This window comes from Microcaecilia unicolor, chromosome 2 (assembly GCF_901765095.1).
Source record: "Microcaecilia unicolor chromosome 2, aMicUni1.1, whole genome shotgun sequence".
Taxonomy (NCBI): domain Eukaryota; kingdom Metazoa; phylum Chordata; class Amphibia; order Gymnophiona; family Siphonopidae; genus Microcaecilia; species Microcaecilia unicolor.
The window spans coordinates 229,287,276-229,313,060 of NC_044032.1; the positions used below are offsets into that span (position 1 = coordinate 229,287,276).

The window sequence follows — 25,785 nt, forward strand, 5'->3', positions numbered from 1 at the left end:
GACACTAACGACAGGTGCATCCAGCCTAGGATGGGGAGCTCATATAGAAATGGGTTCCACACGTAGGGTCAGTAGTCTGCTCATGCTCAGGAGACCCAATACTAAATCAACCTCCTAGAGCTATGAGCTATCTTGAATGCTCTAAAGCCTTTCAGGGATCGGCTGACAAACAAAATTATACTAATTCAGACAGGCAATCAGATTGCAATGCACTATGTCAATAAGCAAGGAGGGTCCAAGACAGGATCATACTTCCTGTATCAGGAAGCAGTCAAGATGTGGAATTGGGCTCTCCTTTACCTGGCAGGGATAAACAATTGGCGGACAGACTGAGTCAGGTAATGCAGCAACGTGAGTGGTCTCGCAACATGGGCATAGCCCACAAGATCTACTCATCCTAAGTTCCTTCCTGAGGTAGTGTTGAAATTCTATTTTAACCAGTCAGTTATTCTGCCAACATTTTTCCCAAAGCCACATGCCCACCCTGGCGAGTTCACCCTGCACACTCTGGACTGCAAGAGATCCTTGGCCTTTTATTTTGAAGGGACAAGCCGATGTTTAGGCCACCCAACTTTTTGTTTCTTTTTACCTCTACAGGATGGGGGCTGCCATCAATAAATGCACTCTTTCTAATTGACTAGAAGGCGGGACTGGTGGTTGGGAGGCGGGGATAGTGCTGGGCAGACTTATACAGTCTGTGCCCTGAAGAACATAGGTACAAATCAAAGTAGGGTATACACAAAAAGTAGCACACATGAGTTGTCTTGTTGGGCAGACTGGATGGACCGTGCAGGTCTTTTTCTGCTGTCATCTACTATGTTACTATGTTACTATTTCATTTTCTTATACCCAAGCCAGGCTGACTGTAGAGAGTCATGTCAGGACTCACAATGTCAGAGCTGTGGCTGTGTTGGTAACCCACTCAAGGTCAGCCTTCATAGAGGAGATTTGCAGATCTGCAACATGAGCTTCAATCCATACATTTACATCTCACTATTACCTAGAGCAGGATTGTCAATGCTACAGCCAGTTTGGTCAGTCAGTCCTTCAGAATTTATTTGGGACCTAGAATACAACTCCACACCTGTCTGTTTCAGTTCCAGGCTGTCTGTCCAAAAAACGTTTGTTTCCATCTTGGGCCTTTCTTGTTGTAGACCCTGATTGTATGCCCCATTTTCTTTTAACTGCACCAATGGCTCTTTTCATCAATTCTTCCTATCTGGAACCAAACTCACTGCTTACTTCCGGTTCCCAGAAATAAACGTTGAATATACTAGTTACTTCATATATATATGTAAATATTTCTTATTAGCTAATAGTATCCTCAGCGTTGCTCATTACCAGAATTTATATATGGTAATGAATCTAGCACCCACCTCTTCATCGGTACATTTTCACTTTCAGTTCTTATACTTTGATTATATTATTTGAGTTAAAGCAATGCTCATTTTTTTAGATGTGTTGGACTGGGGGGTTTAATAACATCCGACATGCATGTTTCGCCCATACAATGGGCTGTCTCAAGGACTTCCCCCTGTGAAAACAAAACATGTATAAATATACGGGGCTGTCCATGGGCACCATACTTTTCTAGTCCCTAGTAGTGTCCCTACCTTCTTAGCTTCTATTTTCCTTACCTGTTATCAGCGTCAGCTTTGCTCTAGTTCAGTCAGTCCCGATTGAAGTAGAGCAAAGCTGACGCTGATAACGGCTAAGGGTAAGGTGGCTGCTCTGCCCAGTTTTTGGGGTAAAGTGAAAGACACGTCCCTGGTTTTGCACAGAGATGTCCTGTTTCCTGAGAAGCATGGGGCATTTGCACACTCCTTTACAGAGTTCTGGCTGAGGCTCTATTTGAGCCTGTGCGCTTGGCCTCCATTAAAGACCTCACACTCAAGATATTTCTGGGTGCCATCACCTCAGACCGAAGAGTTTCTGAGCTGTAGGTCCTGCCTTGTCGGGACCCATATCTCCATTGTGGAAGATTGTTTCTCTTTGTATGGTCCCTTCCTTTCTCCCTAAGGTGGTCTCTCCGTTCCATATGAATCAGGAAGTTTATTTGCCCTCTTTTGTGGAAGAGGGCTCTGCTCCTGCAGGCTGGACGTCCAGAGGACGCTGCTGCTGTACCTTAAGGAAATGGATGATTTTCACCTCTCGAACCATCTCGTTATTTTCCATGGCATAAGGAAGGGCCAAGCAGCCTCTAAGGCCTCCATTGCTGGGTGGATCAAGGCGACTGAGACAGCCTACGCTTGTAAGAATTGTCCAGTGCTTAAGGGCCTGAAGGCCTACTCCACACAGGCTCAGACCACATTCTGGGTGGTTCCTGAAGAAATTTGTAGGGCGGCAATTTGGTCATTGTTCCATTCTCATTTGTCAAGCAGTACAAATTGGACAAGTCAACCAGGGTCTATTTAGTCTTTGGCAGGGTCATCATTCGGGGGTCCTTGTTTTCCCCTGCCTAGTAGATCTGCTTCAGTACATCCCACTTTTGCAGAACAGTGGAACTGATGCTAAGGAAGGCAAAAATGTCTTAACTGATAATCTTCTTTCCTTTAGTTAGCTACGCTATTCTGCAACCCACCCTCAGAAGGCTTGGGCCCAGGACTGTGGGTGTGCTCTCCAATTTCCCTGTGTAACAAAAAAAATTTTGAATTTAATCACAAGTGTTACAATTTCCAGAAATATGGGTAACCCATAGTGTTTCTGTATCCTGGAGTATGCAGAGTAGTGAGTGCCGCTCTGTGGTGTTATGCTCGCCTGCTGTTCATTGCAGCTGCAGTCGTTGATGCTGCTTGGGTGCATTACAAAAAGGGACCTTCTGCTACTTTGGCAGATGCATACTGGATCTTTCCAGGGAGCAGCACCAGCTAATACTAGTGAAGTCACTGGTAAAGCTCCATTTTCTGTACCTCATTTACTGATAGGAGGGATAACTGTGCAGAACAGTGTATCTGCCGAAAGGAAAGAAAAATCTGGTAAGGCATAATTTCTCCATACCTTTAAAATACATAAAAATTGAACAAAGCTGAGATGTAAACCGGTATATGAACAAGCTGCTGCTGTAAATAGGAGGGCTAGTTTTACTAGGTGATATTGGATGGGCTTGGGTGGTATGTGAGTTTGTTAAAGTGGGTAGTTTAATTGCTATAGCTCTCTAAATTGAGGAGATTGATTGTGACTTATCCTTTAGTGATTATAGGATGGTTTAACTTGTAACCTTAATGTGTTTTTCTATTTACTGACGTGCTTGTATTTTAAAGAATCCTAGGTTTTTGATTATTTGTTTTTATTAGTATTGTATTACTACATTATTTGACTCTTGTTTTTCTGTAAACCATTTGGGGTTGAGCTTTCTTTTGAGGAAGGCAGTAGATAAAGGTAACATATCTTTTTTTTTTTTTTTTTAACTAGCAGTAATAAAATAATATTTCTCTGTATAAATACGTAGTTTGTGACAAGCCTAATACAAGACCTTGAGGTAGAATGTGTGAGGTGATTTATTCTCTCTTTATATATATATATATATATATATATATATATATATATATATATATATACACACACACCACGTCGGAGGAGCGCATACTCTGTTTAACTGCATGCCGTACTTCGGTCCCGTTTTTGGCACCATCAATTTCTATGGGGACAAACCGGTTTTGCGCACCACTGATAAGTGCAAGATTCGCTTATATGCATGGTTTAAGACTGCTCCACTGCAGGAAAGACTCCGCATGAGCATGTGCACGGAATGTGGAAGCCGATTGGCACGTGACAACCAACGAGATTTCAAATTTATTGGCCCTTTAACTGCCACAGGCAGAATAAGTGAAAGAATGTTGTTAAGAGTGTACACTGGAGTCGTCGTTGCGGCGGAACTGTAAGACTTTAACACTGGCTGAACGAATAGAAGTTCTTAAAAAATTAGAAAACAAACAGTCAAGCATCTATTGCTACAGAATATGGTGTCAATCCCAGTCAAATTTCAGGTGTCTTGAAGCAGAAAGATCAGCTTCTGGAAGAGTGACAAAACAATTCAAATCCACGCAGGAGACGTAAAAGGGCGGGAAAAGCTGAAGAGGTAGAAGATGCTCTTTTTCAGTGATTTTCTCGAGTCAGGAGCAGACAGTTTCCTGTCAGTGGTCCATTGCTTATGGAGAAAGCTAACCAGCTAGCTGAAAGTCTTGGACTAACTGAATTCAAAGCCACTATTGGATGGTTGGAAAGATGGAAGGAGAGGAACAACATAAAATTCATGAAACAGCATGGTGAGAAACAAGACGCTGATGACTTTGGTGCTGAAAATTGAGTTGTTTCAGTTCTTCCTACCATCTTGAACGAGTTTGCACCTCGTGATATTTCAATGCTGACGAAAACCGTCTCTACTGGCGAGTGATTCCTGATGGAACACTTGCATTCAAGCATGCCGAAACTACTGGAGGTAAAACGTTGAAGGACCGACTGAAGATCCTCCTTTGCTGCAATATGGATGGGAGTGAGACGTTGAAACCCCTCGTCATTGGAAAGAGCAAACAGCCCCGTTGCTTCAAGAAAGTTAAGAGACTTCCTGTGTTTTTCAAGGCTAACGCAAATTCCTGGATGACTGGGGAAATTTGGAAGCAGTGGCTAAAAAGTTAGACAGTAGAATGCGAGCACAAAAGAGATTTTGTTGCTTTGTTGCTGCACACAGGGATGATGTCAGACTGTCTAATGTCAAGGTGGTCTTCCTGCCACCAAACACTACCTCTCTGATCCAACCTATGGATCAGGGCATAATAGCCAATTTCAAACAACATTATCGGGCTCTTGTGCTACGTCGTCTGATGAGCATTATGGATGGCCAGACTGGCAAGGATAAACCTGCCGTTGAACTGGCTCGTAATCTATCACTGTTGGATTCCCTACATATGCAGAAAGAAGCCTGGAATTATGTTACACAGGCAACCATTGTGAACTGCTATAAGCGGGCAAGCTTTGTTAAGGATGTGGAGAGGGATGAAACAGATGCAGCTGTTGCAAACGCGTCAGATGAACAGGTTATTGACATCCCAGCTGGTATTACTGAAGAGGAGTTTCATCACTACGTAGTTGTTGATTACGATCTACAAACAGCTGACAACAGCACTGATGTCAAGATATGCGCCTACACACAGGCAACAGTGGCTGATGATGAAACAGATGATGAAATGAGCAGCGAGGCACATGCTGACGAAATTCAACAACCTTCTCCTGTACAGAGGACTGTAACTGATTACTTCAAGTATGCCTAACGTCAGTTAACGGAGACTGTATACTGTACGTATAATAAACAGTACTGTACATATGTTTATCAGATGTCAAGCTTCTTTGGGTCACAACGGTTAAGTGCACGCTCCGGTTAACTCCATGCATTTCTTTGGTCCCAGACCCTTGCACTTAATCGGATTGCACTGTTTATAGTTTTTTTTTTTTTTAATTCCAATATTTTCATTGAGTTTTAAGAAGCTAAAATAAATACAATTAGCCAACATAACAGGATAACAATGACAAAGCATCAGTATACATGTTCAAGTCAAGATTAGACAATAATTATTGCAATAATAAATCATAGTAGTCACAGGAGTATACATACACAAATTTCAGCTCTGAGGGAGGTTATTGTGTAGTTGATCTAGTAAAGGAGACCATATTTTTTTGTATTTAATTAGTGAGTTATATTTTTCAGCCGCTGCATATTCGTATTTAGCTAATATACACACAGAATTCCACCATGTTAGATAATTTGCTTTGGATAGGTCTTTCCAACAAAAGAAAAGAGTTCTTAAGGCTTGACATAACAATATATCCAGTAGTTGTGCTTGGTAACTATCTAGTGGTGATAATATCATTAGAGATCCTAAAATGACTATATTATATGATAAAGTGTCCTGGATATTCAAAGTAGATGATACAGTGTCCCAAACAGAGTTCCAGTATTCTTGATAGATTGGACAAGAGTAAATAATGTGTTTGATTTCCATCATCCATTTCACATGTCCAACATTTATTCCAACTGTTTTTTGTTTTTTGTTGTGTTCAACTTGGCAAGCTTAGCTGAAGTCCATACAGCTCTGTGTGCTAAGTAATACAGCTGCTGGCAACTTTGTAAGTCTTTTATATCTTCCAAAAAAGTTATTGTTTCTAAATGGTACAAAATAATTCAATTAGCAAAATTCAATTCGCCAGCTAACACCATGCAATCATGGGAACGTGATTTAAATGTCCAATTAAACGAAAAAGAGTGGGAAAAATTCTGGTTCAAAACTACTCATACCACCAAAACAGCGTCCATTTCCCAATCCATGTATTACTTAGCACTGTGTATATATATATATATATATATATATATATATATATATATATATATATATATATATATAGTTTTAGGACGTTTCAGAATTTTGTTCCATGACATAATACTATACCAAGGATTCTAATGTGTTTTTTTTAATGGTGTGTTCATTTTCAGAGGTTGGAAATTTGCAATGGCCACACAAGTTGCATTGCAAAACTCGGGATCATATTCTATTTCTCAGTTCCAGTTAAGAATGATAAGGTAAATAATGTATTTGTATATTGTATGAATGACATTTCTCAAATTCATTATAAATTATGGATGCTTTGTATGAAAGAACAATTCTTTCTTCTCATATAATCTTGCCTGATGTTCTCTGCATATGTTAACATTTTTTAAAGTCTATTCTTTGTAATTTCTTCACAACAGATTTAGTCAGTTATGTTAAGTAGAATGCTTTACAGTTTATAATCTAAAATTTGATATACTGTTATTTGGTATCCCGTCAAATCTGTTTACAAACAAAATCTTAAACATTTGAAAAAAAATACAAAACTTATAATACAATAATATATATTTTTAAAAATTGTTTTTTTACATAAGTACTAGGTCGCATATTATATACCAGCCAACTGCCCAGAGAGCCAGCACTGTTAGCAGACGATATAGAAAGAAAATACGTTTATTCAGATCCAAACCTACCCTGAAATAAGGCTTAACATTTTTTTAAATGACTGATAGGATCCTTCTAAATGCAGATAATTTGGGAGTTTGTTACAGTATGTGAGATCAACAACACTAAAGAGAGCTACAAATCGTATCATGGTATATTAGTTTGAATGGTGATATAAATAGATTTCATTTTGCAGATCGGTATCTCAATAAGTGAGACAGAAGATGTTGTAGTCCTGTTTGTTGAATCATATATACCAGAATTAGTATCTTAAAAGTAATCTAATGAGAAATCAGCAGCCAGTGTTTGCTTTTCAATAAAGAGGATACATGGTCCCATTTCTTTGCTTCCTTAAGTTCTACTGCTGTATTCTGTATTCTGTTTGTCAAATGCCAGAGTGTAATAAGTTAAAATAATATTACTAGTAATTAATGAATGTACTAATATTCGTAGTGCATTTAAGAATAGTGCATTGCATTACATTACAGCCAAGTCATATATTCCACTGGTACCTTGTCAGTTATAGGAGTAATACTGTAAAACAACTTTAAAAACAGAAAAAACATCAAGCATTATTTGATAAACTGTAAATATGAAACAAGTGAATTTTTAGCTTTTTCTGGAACTCTAATAATCTCGTGGCAGTAGGTAAAGAGTTCCAAATTACTGCCATCTGATATGATAAACAAGATTTTCTGCAACTCTTAAGATAAAATCTGTGAGGCAAACGCCACAAAAAAGTGTTGCATGTATTTTTTGATACATGAAGCAGAGAGAGATTAATTCAAACTTGTAAAACGAAGTATCCTTAATCAGCGCCTTAAAAACAGTTATACTTGCGTTAAATTGTATTTGAGTTTCCAAGGTAGCAATAATGAAACAGTAATGGAATATTCATATAGCAAGTATCATGAGGCAACGGATTTAATTTCTACTGAACATAATTAACTTTGTATAAACTTGGTGGTTAGTGTGCTGACCTGGACAATGTTGGCACATTTAGACTAATGCTGGACAAAACTTCTGCATGAAGGAAGCCTTTCCCTAATTATTGAATACCTTTCTGTGAACAAGTAGTAATAAAAAAGGCATGAGCATTTTTGTAATATACCACTGCAATTCACAAAACAAAAGGAGCAAGTTTCCACATGCCATCTTTTTCTTTTGATGTAGGCACAGGAAAAAAATATTTTAAATGCTCCCAGGTTTCAACCTAATTCATGTTCAATGTGGAATGTAGGGAAGGGAATGGAAATGGGACTTGTTATACCACCTCTCTGTGGTTTTTACAACTAAATTCAGAGCGGTTTACATAGTATATACAGGTACTTATTTGTACCTGGGGCAATGGAGGGTTAAGTGACTTGCACAGAGTTACAAGGAGCTGCAGTGGGAATCAAACCCAGTTCCCCAGGATTAAAGTCCACTGCACTAATCACTAGACTACTTGTCAAGTAAATAGATAACTAGAAACTCTGAATGTTGAGCACCTGATTCTCATAACATGTTGTTTGTTTTAGTGGCCCTTTACCAGAAGAAAAAAAATCTCTGCACTAATATAACAGCTCTAAGGTGGCCCTATAACCAGCCCCTCCAAATGACACACTGATTACGATTTATAACAAATTACTACTTTACCTATAAAAAGTTATTCCATCATTATATTTCCTCTGTGTACGTCCATATGCTGCACAAGCCAGCATGTTTGAAAATATAAGTGAGATTAAATAAAAATGCCACCAACAATAAAGAACGACAAAGTGGATGCAGTAGCTCACAGGTTTCCTCACTTTGTTTTGCGTGTACAGCGATGACTGGGGTGTGAGGCAGGGGAAACATAGACTCACCCTTTTTACCATCCCAATTCCAGAATCCATCCATCCACCTCCCCTTCAACTCTGGGTGCCCTCCTGGTATAAAGCTTGAGGCACCATGGTGGTCTAATGGCTTCTTTGGGTCAGGAAAGATCTCCACTCTTTCCTGCCCGCTGCCACTGTGCTAATCCTTTCCTCTCTGCTTTTTTAAAATGGCTGCCAAGACTTCCAGCGGTGACCATTTTAAAAGAGCAGAAAGGAGAGGATCAGAATCGCAGCAGTGGGCAGGAAAGAGTGAGGATCTTTCTTGCCACGAAGAAGCCACTAGACTACCAGCGTACCTCAGGTATGTGCCTGGAGGGCACCCTGCACTCAGGGAAAGGAAGGCACTTCCGCGGGGATCCTTAAGGACCTGGGTCCATCCCCATGGGATTCCCACTGACCCAGGTCCATCACTTCGGGATCCCCGCAGACATGGAGGGGATCCCTGTGGGATACCCGCAGGAATCCCACTATCCCTGCTCCCATGCAGCTGTCTAGTGAAGAGTCAGCCCTTATCAAAGAAGCAATGTTTTGATTGTGTGATTGAACAATCGTGTGCGGGATAAAGCTTGTGAATTATGCAAATTGGCCCTACTACTACTATTAAACATTTCTATAGCGCTACTAGACTTATGCAGCGCTGTACAAATTAACATGAAAAGACAGTCCCTGCTCAACAGAGCTTACAATCTAAATTGGACAGATGAACAGACAGGGGTGGGGAAATTGCAGTGGTAGGGGTGATAAGTGAGGGTGTTGAGTAAGAGAGTCATGGTTAGGAGTCGAAAGCTGTAGCAAGACAGCCAGAGACTGAGAAAAGGCAAAGTTACTCACCTACAGCAGATGTTCTCCAAGGACAGCAGACCAAGCATTCCCACAGAAGGGTGATGTCATCTTTCAGAGCCCGCTGCGGTCGCCGACCAGCCAAGAGTAGAACTCTCCAGCAGCGCCCCACTGCACATGCATGGATGCCCTCCCGCCCGATGCTCGAGCGTAGGTCCCTCAGTCATGTAGCATGGGGGCTGTTAGGAACACAGAGAGAGCCCAAAGTTGAAGCATGCTTAGTATCTAACCTGCAAATTAAATTTTATGTTTTAAGTTCATTAAAAGTTCTGCAAAATGCACAAATGGGAAAAATGAACAACTTCAGCTGACTTTGAAAATTTATGATGTTATGCTATTTTGAAAATACTGTCGATTTGGAAAATACAAAGAAACAGATGGGTTTTTGTGACCCAATAATTCTGGTGTTGTAAACTTGTAGATTACAGAATGTATATTTTGATTTAATTAAGGAGGGAGATTTTTGTTAAAACTTAATTTCTTTCTTTCTTTCAATTTTTAGGTGGGCTAAACTGCGACTTAACATGCTACCTGCAATGATCATTTGTGAACCAATTTCAGAATGTTTTGTTGCCAGTTTAATAATTGGATGGGCAGCTCATTATGTTTTCAGATGGGACATTATGGTGTTTTTTATGTGTCATTGCTTGGCTTGGTTTATATTTGATTACATCCAACTCAGTGGTGTCCAGGTATGTAGATGAAATGTGCAGATAGAATGCTATACTTATGCCAGTTTTTGTAATTTATCCCTTGAATTTCAGTATATCAGAAGACAGACAGACATAAAACACACGATAGAGCATTCATATAATTGAGATAAACAACGTCAACAGAATACAAATGAAACATCGTAATAGAGTGCACAGTAGAACATACAAATAATGATTATTGATACAGTGTAATGCAACAACAGAAGGGGTGTGTAGTTTATTTATTGGTGCTAATATCCCACATAATCTGAATGTTAATTATTCAGTTCTATGTGGTTTACAGTATTTAAGACTAGAAATGCATACAATATATTTTTACAATTATGAAGAAAACATAAACAGTGATATTTTGAAAAGAGCAAACAAATAAAGGTATAACATTTGCTGTTTAGTTCATTGTCTGGCAATGCAAAAATTTGTTAAAGGGAATGCCTTGAGAAATTTGTGAAATATTAGATGGTAATCCTTTTTATCTCACTAGGGATGGTGTTCCACCATTTTTAATCTGTGTATGAGTCAATATGGATTTATATCTGATGTTTATATAGCTAGGAAAATGTAGTTTGAGAGAGTTTCTTGATCTAGTAGACGTATTAAAGGTAGGTAAATCTATCAGCTTTATCATGTAATCTAGGCTCATACGAGAGATAATTTTGTAGATAACTGTCCTGGCATTGATTGGTAGCCAATGTAGTTTAGATAATAGTGGGGATGCCCTATTGAATTTTGAAGCTTTGCATATGAGTCTAGCAGCAGTAGTTAGGGTACTTTGAAGTTTTTTGATGAGGGATTCCTTATTCTCTAAATAGGCTGAGTTGCAGTAATCCAATTGTGAAATGACTAATGTTTGTACAAGGGAACAAAAAGTAGAAAACAGGAAGAAAGATCTGATTCTTTTCAGCTTCCATAATGTTCTAATGGTTTTGGTTACTACGGAATTAACTTGATCTTCACATGGTAACCAAACAACTCAATGATTACATAAATAAATTCACAATACTACACGAATCACAATCAGGATTCCGCCCCCTACACAGCACCAAAACAGTACTACTTATTCTCTTAACTAAATTCAAACAGGAAATAGCAATGGGTAAAAGTATACTTCTACAATTCGACATGTCCAGTGCGTTTGACATGGTCAACCATAATATACTACTAAGACTCCTAGACTACTTCAGCATCGGCGGAAACACACTCAAATGGATCAAGGGTTTTGTAACCACCAGAACTTACCAAGTGAAGTCTGGCACAAACACATCATCACCTTGGAAGCCAAGGAATCACCACTGTCACCTATTCTCTTCAACCTCATGATGACCCCACTAGCCAAGTCCTTATCCATTCCAAGACTTCTGACCTGTGATTTTAGGGGGAAGCCATTTTCCAAAAGGGATTTTGATTCTAGGTACCTGTCTGCTTGTGATAGGAACCTGCTGAAGATGTACAGTGATCACTGCTTTTACCGGTTATTTTTTTTATCATGTATACTTCATTTTCTTAGTATGATTTTTAAATATTATTCTACCATTGTCTATACTGACTTTACAGCATACTAGTTTGATCTTCCACTCAGAATTTTCAGGTCCCTATAGTCAGGTCAGTAATACGTGCTAAAAAAAATTAGAATGAAAGGAAATATTCTAGGTAAGAAATGGAATATATAAAACAGTGAGGTTTCTAAAATTCAGTGGATTCACTAGAGGCAGGTTTTGTCAGAAAGATCTGACTAGAGTTGAATTGAGAGAGAACTCTAGACGTGGTGGTGTACTTTGATTTTAGCAAAGCCTTTGACACAGACATAAATGACTAATAAACCGAGTGCCCTTGGTAAGGTCTCTAAAGTGACTAACTGGGTTAGGCAATAGAGGGTAGTAGTAAATTGAACTAACTCTGGGAGAAAAGGATGTTACCAGTGATATGTGGCAAGGTTTAGTTCTTGGTCCTGTTCAACTTTTTTGTAAGTGATACTGCCAAGAGGGCTGTCTGGTAAGGTTTGTCTCTTTGTGGATGATACCAAAATTTTTTGTAATAGGGTAGATACCCCTGATGGTCTGGATGACATGAGGAGGTACTTGATGAAGCTTGAAGAATAGTCCAGGGGAGGAGATATCTGAGTGGAGAGCTATGGTAGACTTCTGATATCTAAACACCTGACTATTTGCATTTTGAGGGAGTTGCTCGTTCCTTCTTACTGCCACAGACATCATTATTGCACACCAGGAGGAAGTTAAAGCATGTCTTGCTTATGGCAAGTCTGCAGGGTATAGCCAAAGGGGCGTGCCAGGCCCTTTTAGAGCATTGAAGCAGCAACAAAGGAATTATACACATTGGTAGAGTTTTACATCTTTAGGTAACAGTTTATCTAACTTTTTATGCATGGGGAAAAGGAAAGCAAAGTGTAAAAGCTCTCCCAAATTAAGTACTCCTCTGCATGGCCCTATGGATAAGCATTTAAGGCTAGATTCTATATATCATGCCTAAAAAATCAGTGTTAAAAATAAATATATCTAGGAATATTCTATAAATCACATCTAAATTTAGGTGCGGTTTATAAAATATGCCAAAATGTAGGTGGTGTTTATAGAATATACCCAACACCCATTTTCTGCAACTATATTTAGTCGCAGCCATTTAAGCCACTGAAAACCTGGTGTAAATACCGATGCCTAAATTATGTGCAGAACGTGCATGTTCTATGTGTGCGTAAATTCTAAGAATACCCATGACCCACCCATGCCATTCCCATGGCCCTTTTCAGATCCACATCTTAGAATGTATGCGCATACCTTTATAAAATACACTTAGACATTTGTGTGCATAAATTCTAATTAATGCCAATTAGGTCAGTAATTGCTTAAGTTCAATTATCTGCACTAATTGGCTGAAGTTAATTAAGTTGCATGCAAATCCAGAATACGACCGGATTTGCGCGTTCACCTCAAGTCACACTATATAAAATCCAGGGGTTAATATCTACAACACAGGAACTATGCAGGACCAGGAGTACAGCAGAAAAGACCCTTTCTCATATGTCCAGTACCACCTGGTTTTGTACTGGATCCTACTAATGAGACACTTCATGGAGAAACTACAAGTGGTAACCTTACCTCAGATTTTTTTTTTTTTTTTTAGAGGGAGGGAACCTTGTTCCATTGCCTAAACTAGACTTTCTTCTGGTTTTGGAAACCACTAATGTGGATATTGCCTCTCGGTATGTTTCTTTGAAAGTCATTTGGAATAGAATTGAGGCTGATGGGGAGAGCAGCGGGCAGCTTTGCCAGTTTTCTCAGACTCCGTCTCTAAAGTGGCGGACATGGATAAACTTTGTTCAACAGAAAAGAGGCTGATAAGTATGGAGCCTCAAGTTGCAACTCTAAAGACAACTGGTTCTCTGGTAATAAAGGATAGTCTCTCTACCCAGTATGGATTAGAGTGGCTAGAAAATTTGCTAAGAGCCAGGAATGAGACTTGCACTTTCTCAGTGCCTGTTAGCTGTTTGGGAGAGTAAGCTGGCTCCAGCTTCTTTCTCTTCAGCAATTTGAGCTGCCTTTGACCTCCTGGGGTGAGGGTCCTCCCCCTTGCAGCATCTCTCTCCATTTTATTTATTTATGGCGGCAGAGTTGGTAAAGCACTACTCCCACTGTGGGAAGCAGAGAGCAGCGTCGGGTCTTCGTCAGGGAGGGTGTTTGAGCCCTGATGCGCCCAATATTGCCGGCGTAGAATTTGAGGCTGGGTCTTCCCGTGGGTGGGAATCACACTCTGCTTTCAGAGGAGCCAGCAGCCATGTTGGAGGCATCCTCCACGGTTACCTCAGTGTCGGTGTCGCCTCACTTCACTCAACCTGCAACTACTCCCGCTTTGGCAGTTAGAGCAGTTTGCTACAGGGAAACGCTGGGGAGCTTCCTCACAGGGGAGTTGGATGTTCTCTCCCCCCCCCCCCCCCCCCCCCCCCCGCAGTTTGTTTTATTGCATCACCGCACCTTTTTGTTGAAGCGCTCTTCTTCTGGGGTGGAGAATTCAGCAGATATGGTGACCCCTGTGAGTCCTTCCTCTTCTGAGCAGGAGGCCTCTGCTTCAAAACACAGATGTTGGAGATCTAGGTCAGATTGAGAGTTGACGCCCCTTTGTCTCTGAGCCCTTCTGTTGGGCTGCCTCTTCTGTGGCATCTGTGAACCTAGAAACCCTGTAGGACTTAGATCCTCTCATGACTGAAGCTGATGACCCCTCAGCTGTGCGGGTGTTCCACAGAGAGGAGCTGCCTACCTTTATTTCTGATGTTTTGCTGGCCTTAAACATTTTTTCTCCAGAGGCGCAGGCAACGGCTTTGGCTAATTCTAAGATAGCCAGAACTAAAAGACCACCTAAGGTCTTTCCTGTTCAAAAGTCCATGCATGAGCTTATCTGTGCTCAGTGGTCTACTCCTGATGTGGGTCTATGGGTAGCGAAGGTGAAGGCGCGACACAGTGGTGCAGGACGATTTAGAGCGCTTGTGGCTGCCTAAGGTGGATGCCTTTGTGGCGGCAATGATAAAGAAAACCACGTTGCCCATTGAGAGTGGCTTTGCTGTCAAGGACGTGCAGGATCGCAAGCTGGAATCTGCACTAAAAATGTCCTTTGGGGTGTCAGCCTTAGCATTTCAAGTGGTTGTCTGTGGTTCTTACACATCCCGTGTGTCCCTTTCTTGGGTGCAACAAGTGGCCGACGCCTTGGATTCATGAGCTCAACCATCCTCTGAGTTTCCTGATGCAGAGACTGGTTTGCCACTCTGTATGACCTACTACTACTACTACTACTTGACATTTCTAAAGCGCTACTAGGGTTACGCAGCGCTGTACAATTTAACATAGAAGGACAATCCCTGCTCAAAGGAGCTTACAATCTAAAGGACCTGGTCCAGGTGTCTGCCAAGCAGATGGCTTTGGAGATGACTGGCTGTCGGTTGTTGTGGTTGCACCATTGGGTCACAGACGCAGCTTCCAAACAGCACTTGGTTCGGTTGCCCTTTTAGGGTAAACTTTTTTTTCGGTGAAGATTTGGAAAAGTTGTTCAAGGATCTGGGAGATTCAAAAACTCGGCGTTTGCCAGAGGACAAGCCTCGTCCTGCTAAAGTGAGTCAGCAGCGGTCTTGGTTTAGGGAATAGTGACATCCCGGATGATCTCTTTTTTTTATTCTCTCGGCTAAGTCCCGCTTTCAACAGAAGTAGTCCTTTCATACAGACAAGCGCTCTTCTGGGATCACTGGCAGACCCTCTGCTACTTCCTGTTCCTCGCAATGATGGGGTGCAGGTCCACTCTGAGTTTGAAGGTAGGGGGACACTTGTCCCACTGTTACAAGGAGTGGGCCAAACTTACTTCAGACCAGTGGGTCCTGGATCTTATTTGCGACAGTTACAAGCCCGAGTTATTCACTCTCATCAGAGATTTTTTTTTCTTGGTGTATCCGTGTGCTGCTTCTTTGAAGCGAGAGGCAGTTCATTCTACCCTCTTGTATCTGCTCAGCCTCGCAGTGGTAGTGCTCTTGCCCTTCGCGGAACACAGTCAGGGGCACTACTCCATCTATTTTGTGGTTTCTAGGCGGGTGACTCAGTCCCTCTGAGTTAACCACTTTTGCGTGGAAGCAGTGCATTCTATAATTCCATGTCACGCTTTCCAAAAAGCAAGAACTCGGATTGTGAGCCCTTGGGAACTCTGACAGGGCCAGCTAGACTTCACCTGCACTTAGCCACCATTCCTCAGGAGTTGAGCCCCAGAGTGCAGGTGGCCGGCAGGACTTACTGGACAAGGCTGGAACTAGATACCGGCAGGATACACACAGGGACTAGAGCACACAGGGGAGGCTAGGCAGAAAACTAGACTAGGACTCTCAGACAGACAAGGGACAGATCTGAAAGCTGCAAGCAGCCACTGAAACAGGGAACAAACACAGATAGATAAGGGACAGATCTGAAAGCTGCAAGCAGCCACTGAAACAGGGAACAAACACAGATAGATAAGGGACAGATCTGAAAGCTGCAAGCAGCCACTGAAACAGGGAACAAACACAGATAGATAAGAGACAGAACTGAAAGCTACCAGGCAGCCACTGAACAAGAAACACAGACAACCTAGCACTAGATAAAGACATACAAACAAGAGCAAGACTGGGCAACAAGCAATACAGAAAACAAGCAGTACCAGACACAAGGCTACACGAAGACTAAGCTAGAATCAGGCAAGAATACAAAGTATAAACTGGACTAGGCAGAAGTGCAGCAAGCACCAACAAACCAGGGCCTTAGACGATCAAAGGCAAAGCAGAGAGTTTCAGAATGGCTAATAAGCCCAGCAGCAGCAGCTGAGGCTCACTGCAGCAATCACCAGGCGACTACGGGTGCTGTGTAGGTTCAAACAAAACAATCAAGTCTGGCAGGCCGGAAGATCTGGACTGGACTGGGCTGAAATCTGGAACGGGAAACAGCACACACACAATCCAATGCAGCCAGCACACAGAAACAAAGACAGAACTAACACAGGAAGAACAGACCAGAGCCAGCTCAGAAGCTGACCGCCGGAAATACAGTGAGTCTGAGAGGGGTCACGGCCACAGATGTGACATTCCATCTCACATCCCTGGACCTGAAGGAGGCTTACCTTCATATCCCCATTTGGCCTCCTCATCGGCGATTCTGCGCTTTGCCATTTTGGGTCAATACTTTCAGGTGTTACCCTTTGGCCTGGCCATGGCTCCTCGGACCTTTTCAAAAGTGAAGGTCATGATGGTGGCTGCATTGCATGACGAGGAGATACGAGTTCACCCTTACTTGGACAACTGGCTAATCTTCTGGCCCAGGACAGCCCCCTAGCCACAGCTCGAGTGGTGTCTAATCACCCATCCCAAGGCCTGAAGAACAATCTTTCCAAAAGTCATCTGGTCCCTTCCCAAATGATGAGAGTATCTAGGGGTGCTATTCAAAACTCGGTCGTGTCTTTCTTCCGGACCACAGACGTCTCATGCTTCAGAAGCAGGTTCGTCTTCTGCTGTTGGGTCATGCTCCTTGGGTGTGGGCTTCTCTAATCTCTTGGGATCAATGGCAGCCACTCTGGAGATCGTGCCTTGAGCCAAGCTCACATGAGACCCCTACAACAGTCTCTCTTGAGTTGATGGTCTCTGATCTCGGAGGACTACAAGAGGCGGCTGGTTTTTCAGCCGACGGCCCGGCACAGTCTGAATTGGTGGATGTGGTCAGCCAATTTGCTTCAGAGCATTCCTCTAAAGTCCCCAGATTGGACGGTGGTGATCACCAATGCCAGTCTCTGGGGATGGGGGCGCATTGTCTCTCCCATTACCATCTGGTCTCTGACAGCGGCACTATGGCTCATCAATTGCTTGGATCGTCGGGCAGTCCGTAAGGCGCTTCTAGCATTCTTGTCACTCCTATGGGGGAAGCTGATGAGAGTGTTTTCTGACAACATGACAGCGGTTGCTTATAGCAACCATCAGGGTGACACACTCAGTCCTCAGCTGGCAGAGGAAGTGGCTTTGCTTCTCTGGTGGGTAGAGGCTCACTTGCCGCAGCTCTTGGTGGCTCAAATTGTGGAAATGGAAATTGTACAGGCCGACTTTCTCAGCTGCACCACTCTAGATCCAGGGGAATGGGAGCTCTTACCGGCAGCCTTCAACTTGATCATCCAGTCGTGATGGTGACGAATGTCAAGGCAAAGGCACCTCAGTTCTTCAGCAGCAGAAGGGAGCGGGGCACCAAAGGTCTAGATGCTCTTCTCCTTCCATGGCTGGTTCTGCTTTATGCCTTTCCTCCATGACCATTGATCGGTAGAGTGCTCCGTCATGTGCAGACGCAACGTCATGTGCAGACGCAACGTGGTCGGGTGATTCTCATTGGCCCAGGAGATCTTGGTTTGCAGATCTGATCCACCTATTTGTGGACGAGCCGCTGTGCCTCCCTCTGGTGCCCAATCTCCATCAAGGGCAAGTTCTCATGGAGGAGCCCTCCTACTTATGGCCTGATTTTGAGCAGACAAAATTGAGCAAGAAAGGTTACTCTGATTTGGTCACAGCTACCTTACTTCAGGCCAAGAAGCGTTCTACTTCGGCAGTGTGCGCCTGTGTGTGGTGTGTTTTTTGAGTCCTGGTGCTTGGAGAGGGCGATTGTGTCATTGCAAGCTACATTACCGCAGATTTTGTCTTTTCTTGCAGTCTGGACTGCAGGAAGGTTTAGCAGCTAACTCCCTGTGGATGCAGGTGGCAGCCCTTACCTGTTATAGTCATATTGCTCGTGTTCCTCTAGCTTTGCATCCTGATGTGCTTCCTGAAAGGAGTCACGCGCTTAAAGCCACAGGTGCTTTGCCCCTGTCCGAATCTGAACTTGGTTTTACGAGCACTTCAGGCTACTCTGAGCCTTTGCATTCAGCAACAGTGAAGACTCACTCTCAAGTCAGTATTTATGGTGGCCATTTCTTCCGCTTGCAGGGTTTGTGATTTGCAGGCTCTTTCTTGCAGGGATCCGTTTCTCCATTTCTCGGAGGCAGTGGTAACAGTTCATTTCAGTATATACAGCTTATACCTATGCGGTTTACAGTTTCATTTTACACGTACTGGGTTTGTCCCTAGTGGGCTCACAATCTAAGTAGTACATTGTACTACTGTTGTACCTGGGGCAATGGAGGGTTAAGTGACTTGACCAGGGTTACACGGAGCTGCAGAGGGAATTAAACCTGGTTTCCCAGGATATGTATTTATTTATGTATTTATTTATTTATGTATTTATTTTTCACACATTTATACCCCACATTTTCCCACTAGTTGTAGGCTCAATGTGGCTTACACATAACCGTAGGTAGGCTACAGTTCAGAAAAGTACAATTAAACAATGTAATAGTAAGATAGTATTCAAATAGGTATATAAAACAGCAAAGATAATAAGATAATACAAGATAAAAGGGTCAGTGAATTTTGTTGAAACCAAGAAGAGGTAATTTAGGTTGAGTCTGGAAGGTAAGCCTTCTTGAACAAGGTGGTCTTCAATAATTTTCTGAAATTTAGATGATTCTGAGTTGATTTTAATATTTTGGGTAGTGCATTCTGAAGTTGTGTTCCTATGAAGGAGAAGTTGGATGCATAGGTAGATTTGTATTTTAGGCCACTGCAGTCTGGATAGTGTAAATTTAGGTAGGATCGGGAGAAACTGGAACTGTTTCTGGGTGGCAAATCAACCAGATCTAGCATGTATTCAGGAACTTCTCCGTAAATAATCCTATGAATCAAGGTACAGACCTTAAAGGCGATACGTTAATGGGAAGCCAGTGTAGTTTTTCACGAAGGGGCTTGGCAGATTCGAATTTTGATTTTCCAAAGATTAGCCTCACTGCTGTGTTCTATGCAGTCTGAAGTTTCTTGATTAGATGTTCTTTGCATCCTGCATAGATTCCATTGTGGTAATCTAAATGGCTTAATACCATAGATTGTATTAATTTACGAAAAACATCCTGAGGAAAAAGAGGTTTTATACATTTAAGTTTCCACATCGAGTAAAACATTTTCTTTTTGGTGCAATTTATTAACCCACTGCCGACCATCAGGCAGCAGCGGGAATTGAACCCAATTTCCCATGTCCACCATCTACTGCATTAACCATTAGGCTACTCCTCCACTGTTACTTCGTTTCTTCCTAAAGTGGTTTCCTCCTACCATCTTAATCAGCCGTAATTCTTTCCTTCCTTTTAGGGAGGATCAGTATCCTAAGGATTTTCAACGCCTGCACTTATTAGATTTTAGGCAAGCTCTTCTCTGTTATTTGGAGGTGACTAATAATTTTGGTGAGTCAGATCATAATTTTTTTGCTTTTTACGGGGCCTCAGAAAGAATTGGCTGCTTCCAAGTCTACCATTGCCCAGTGGCTTCGAGAGGCAAATTCTTTGGTTTACCTTCTGGCTGACCGTTTTCCTCCAGACAGTTTACGGGCCCATTCTACGCAAGCATTGGCATCTTCCTGGGCTGAGACTCAGACACACCACATCTGATTGAGATTTGCAGGGCAGAGACTTGGTCGTTGACTCGCACCTTTGTCAGGCGGCACTATCATGTGGATGTCACAGCCCGGGAAGATGCTGCTTTCAGTTCTGCGGTGCTTTTCACGGGTCTTGTGTCTGCCCCTCCCTCCTTCCTGTGTAGTTATTGCTTTGCAACGTCCCACAGGTTTCTAGATTCATCAGCTGCTGACACTAAGGAATATAAAACTAGCTCTTATAGTCACAGCAGATGAATCCAGGATTCCTCCCTTTTAATTTGCTGATTCTGCTGTTGTATGCTCTTTTTCCTGTGGGGAGTTTTGCAGCAAGGTTTAGGGGGAGTTGGGAGTTTCTCTTTTTTTTTCCTTTAGGTTTTTGGAGTTTAGATCGATTTTTCTGCTGCGCTTCTGTAAGAAAGGATCACTTTGGTTTTCATCTTCTCCTTCTGCTCTGTTAAGAGATATACTGACTGGCCAGGGAGCATTACATCCTATTAGGAACAGTGTAATTGAGTGCTCTCTATCGCCACCTGCTGGTAGACGGACACAACCCACAGGTTTCTGGATTCATCTGCTGTAACTAAAGGAAAGAAAATTATCAAGTAAGAACTAATTTTACATTTGGAAATAAGAGGAATAGTCCAGAATTAGGCAGCTAAGATTTAATGCTCAGAAAATGCAGGTTCAGGCATTTGAGCTACAAAAAACCTGAGTGAGCAGTGCATGAAAGAGGAGCAGGACCTGGGTATGATCCTATGTGATGATCTTAAGATAGTAAAGGTGATGTTGAAAGCCTGAAGGATGCTTGGGTGCATAGGGAGAAGAATGGCCAGTACAAAAAGTAGTAATACCTCTCTAAATCTCAGAGACCTCATTTAGGACTCGTTTTACAAAGCCATGCAAGCAATTCCAGCACGGCAAATGTGACAAAGCTCGTAGGAATTGAATGGGTTTTGCCACATTTGCCGCACCAGAATCACTAGCACATCTTTGTAAAAGGAGAATACTATGTAGAATTCTGGAGACTGCATCTTAATAAAGATATAAACAGGATGGAGTTGATGTAGAGAGCAGCTACTAAAATGGTCAGCGGTCTTTGTCTTAAAACATATGTGGACTGACTTAAAGATCTTAATATGTATACTTTGGAAGAAAGGCGGCAGTAGGACGAAATGATAGAGTTGTTTTATACTTGTGTGGTATAAATGTATAGGCGGCAAGTCTCTCTCAGTTGAAAGAAGCTCTGGAATAAAGGGACATAGGATGAAGGTGAAAGGGGACAGCCCCTGGAGCAACCTAAAGAAATACTTTTTCATGGAAAGGAAGGTGAATTCATGGAACGGCCTCCTAGTGGAGGTGGTGGAGACAAAGACTGTATCTGATTTCAAGAATGTTTGGCACAAGTACCCAGAATCTCTAAGGGAGAGGAAGGGATAATAGATGGCTTGGACAGGCAGACGGTAGGCCATATGGTCTTTATCTGCCGTCATTTTTCTATGTTTCTATGTGAACTAATGCTTTTTAGGCTTCTAGTTCTGCTGGAACAATCCTCTTGTGGAGCTACAGCACCATGAGCCTGCCTTCTCCAAACTGTCACTGTGTCTGTGGCCAGTCTCATAATAAGTGTTGCTGTTGAATGATGGATAAAGCTTCTTTTGCACTGGGGTGGCTATAAAATATTCTCTTTGTAGTATCTCCACACCAGTTTGCCCATGGAACAGGATTCTGCCAGGTACTTGTGACCTGGATTGGCCATGGTTGGAAGCAAGATATTGGGCTAAATGGACCATTGATCTGACCCAGTATGGCTATTCTTTTTTTATTATTTATTTTTTATTTTATGAAAATTTTTACATAACGTTCAAGTATAACACTTGTACAGAAATAGAACTGAGATCACAATATTAAATAAGAAGTAACTGGCGTGTTTTCCGACCCTCATCACCCAGAACGAGGGTCGCTTCTACATCCCAACCTCCAGTCTCTGGCTCTCATGGCCTGGATGTTGAGGACATAGAGGCTGCCTCTTTAGGTCTTTCGGAGGGTGTTTCCCGAGTCTTGCTTGCTTCCAGGAAAGATTCCACAAAAAAGTGTTATTTTTTCAAATGGAGGAGGTTTTCCATCTGGTGTGACAGCAGGGCCCTAGATCCTTTTTCTTGTCCTACATGGACCCTGCTTGAATACCTTCTGCACTTATCAGAGTCTGGTCTCAAGACCAACTCCGTAAGAGTTCACCTTAGTGCAGTCAGTGCTTACCATCAACGTGTAGAAGGTCAGCCTATCTCTGGACAGCCTTTAGTTGTTCACTTCATGAGAGGCTTGCTTTTGTCAAAGCCCCCTGTCAAACCTCCACCAGTGTCATGGGATCTCAACGTCGTTCTCACCCAGCTGATAAAAGCTCCTTTTGAACCACTGAATTCCTGCTATCTGAAGTACTTGACCTGGAGGTCATTTTCTTGGTGGCTGTTACTTCAGCTCATAGAGTCAGTGAGCTTCAAGCCCTGGTAGTGCATGCACTTTATATCAAATTTCACCATAACAGAGTAGTCCTCCGCACTCACCCTAAGTTCTTGCCGAAGGTAGTGTCGGAGTTTCATCTGAACCAGTCAATTGTCTTGCCAACATTTTTTCCCTTTCCACATACCCACCCTGGTGAGGACAAGTTGCACACCTTGGACTGTAAGAGAGCATTGGCCTTCTACGTGGAGCGGACAAAGCCCTATCGACAGTCCGCCCAACTGTTTTTCTTTTAATCCCAACAGGATGGGAGTTGCCATCGGAAAATGCACCATCTCCAATTGGCTAGCAGATTGCATTTCCTTCACTTATGCCCAAACTGGGCTGACTTTAGAGGGCCATGTCACGGCTCACAATGTTAGAGCCATGGCTGCTTCAGTGGCTCACTTAAAGTCAGCCTCCATTGAAGAGATTTGCAAGGCTGCAACGTGGTCATCAGTCCACTCATTCACATCTCATAAGTACATAAGTAATGCCATATTGGGAAAAGATCAAAGGTCCATTGAGCCCAGCATCCTGTCCCCCGACAGTGGCCAATCAAGGTCAAGGGCACCTGGCAAGCTACCCAAACGTACAAACATTTTATTCAAGTTATTCCCGAAATTGTGGATTTTTCCCAAGTCCATTTAGTAGCGGTCTATGGACTTGTCCTTTAGGAAATTGCCCAACCCCTTTTTAAACTCTGCCAAGCTAACCGCCTTCACTACGTTCTCCGGCAATGAATTCCAGAGTTTAATTACGCGTTGGGTGAAGAAATATTTTCTCCTATTTGTTTTAAATTTACTACACTGTAGTTTCATCGCATGCCCCCTAGTCCTAGTATTTTTGGAAAGTGTGAACAGACACTTCACATCCACCTGTTCCACTCCACTCATTATTTTATATACCTCTATCATGTCTCCCCTCAGCCGTCTCTTTTCCAAGCTGAAAAGCCCTAGCCTCCTTAGTCTTTCTTCATAGGGAAGTCATCCCATCCCTGCTATCATTTTTGTCGCCCTTCGCTGCACCTTTTCCAATTCTACTATATCTTTCTTGAGATGTGGCGACCAGAATTGAACACAATACTCAAGGTGCGGTCGCACCATGGAGCGATACAACAGCATTATAACATCCTCACATCTGTTCTCCATACCTTTTCTAATAATACCCAACATTCTATTCGCTTTCCTAGTCGCAGCAGCACACTGAGCAGAAGGTTTCAGTGTATTATCAACGCCGACACCCAGATCCCTTTCTTAGTCCGTAACTCCTAACGTGGAACCTTGCATGACGTAGCTATAATTCGGGTTCTTTTTTCCCACATGCATCACCTTGCGCTTCGTCACATTAAACGTCATCTGCCATTTAGCCGCCCAGTCTCCCAGTCTCGTAAGGTCCTTCTGTAATTTTTCACAATCCTCTCGCGAGTTAACGACTTTGAATAACTTTGTGTCATCAGCAAATTTAATTACCTCGCTGGTTACTCCCATCTCTAAATCATTTATAAATATATTTAAAAGCAGCGGTCCTAGCACAGACCCCTGAGGAACGCCACTAACTACCCTTCTCCATTGTGAATACTGCCCATTTAACCCCACTCTCTGTTTCCTATCCTTCAACCAGTTTTTAATCCACAATAGGACATTTCCTCCTATCCCATGACCCTCCAATTTCCTCTGTAGCCTTTCATGAGGTACCTTGTCAAACGCCTTTTGAAAATCCAGATACACGATGTCAACCGGCTCCCCTTTGTCCACGTTTGTTTACTCCTTCAAAGAATTGAAGTAAATTGGTCAGACAAGATTTCCACACACGAAAGCCGTGCTGACTTGGTCTCAGTAATCCATGTCCTTGGATGTGCTCTGTAATTTTCCCTGGCACCGACGTCAGACTCACCGGTCTATAATTTCCCGGATCTCCCCTGGAACCTTTTTAAAAAATCGGCGTTACGTTGGCCACCCTCCAATCTTCCGGTACCACACTCTATTTTAAGGATAAATTGCATATCATTAACAGTAGCTCCGCAAGCTCATTTTTCAGTTCTAGCAGTACTCTATGATGAATACCATCCGGTCCAGGAGATTTTCTACTCTGTTTGCTGAACTGCCCCATTACGTCCTCCAGGTTTACTGTGAATTTAGTAAGTTTCTCTGACTCATCCACTTGAAATACCATATCCGATACCGGTATCCCACCCAAATCTTCCTCAGTGAAGACCGAAGGAAAGAATTCATTTAATCTCTCCGCAGGATACCCGACGCGACAGTCGGTTTGGGCAGTTGGTGCTACAGAATCTGTTCAGGGTTTAGAATCCAACTCCACCCCCCTAGGCCCATTTCTGTTTTGTTCCAGGCTGCACTCTCACCTAGTTGAATTTATTTTCAGGTCAATCTCTGTTACGTCCTCTCCGTTGCGAGGCCCAATTAACCAATGTTCTTTGTTTTGAGTGAGCCTGGGGGCTAGGGATACCCCATCAGTCAGAATATTGAGCCTGCTTGTCCTCGGAGAAAATGAAGATACATACCTGTAGCAGGTATTCTCCGAGGACAGCAGGCTCAGTATTCTGATAACCCTCCCTCCTCCCTGTTGGAGTTGTTCCACTTACATTGTTGTACTTTTTATTAAACTGAACACTGCACGTTCGCGTCGCAGGCGGGAAGCCGCTCACGCACGTGAGGTGAGTTGGCCTGCGTGACGGAACGTTTGAGAAGTTTCCTGTACTTTTGAAGTTTCTTCCGGTCTCCTGGGCCATCGCGGATGACGACCCATCAGTCAGAATATTGAGCCTGCTGTCCTCAGAGAATACCTGCTACAGGTATGTATCTTCATTTTCTGATAGTGCCCTACTGGCTGCAACAGATTTGGTTCCCTCTTCTTCTAGAATTGT

The 25,785-nt window shown here is 42.5% G+C and overlaps 1 protein-coding gene across 1 annotated transcript in view; it reads left to right on the plus strand.

Moving 5' to 3' along the window:
* Positions 1-25,785, plus strand: part of UGCG (UDP-glucose ceramide glucosyltransferase) — a 113,534-nt gene that overhangs the window by 82,020 nt on the left and 5,729 nt on the right. Inside the window, exons 7-8 of the mRNA XM_030193764.1 lie at positions 6,485-6,571; positions 10,185-10,374. Of these exons, the coding sequence (XP_030049624.1) occupies positions 6,485-6,571; positions 10,185-10,374 (277 nt within the window). The remainder of the gene's footprint in view (positions 1-6,484; positions 6,572-10,184; positions 10,375-25,785) is intronic.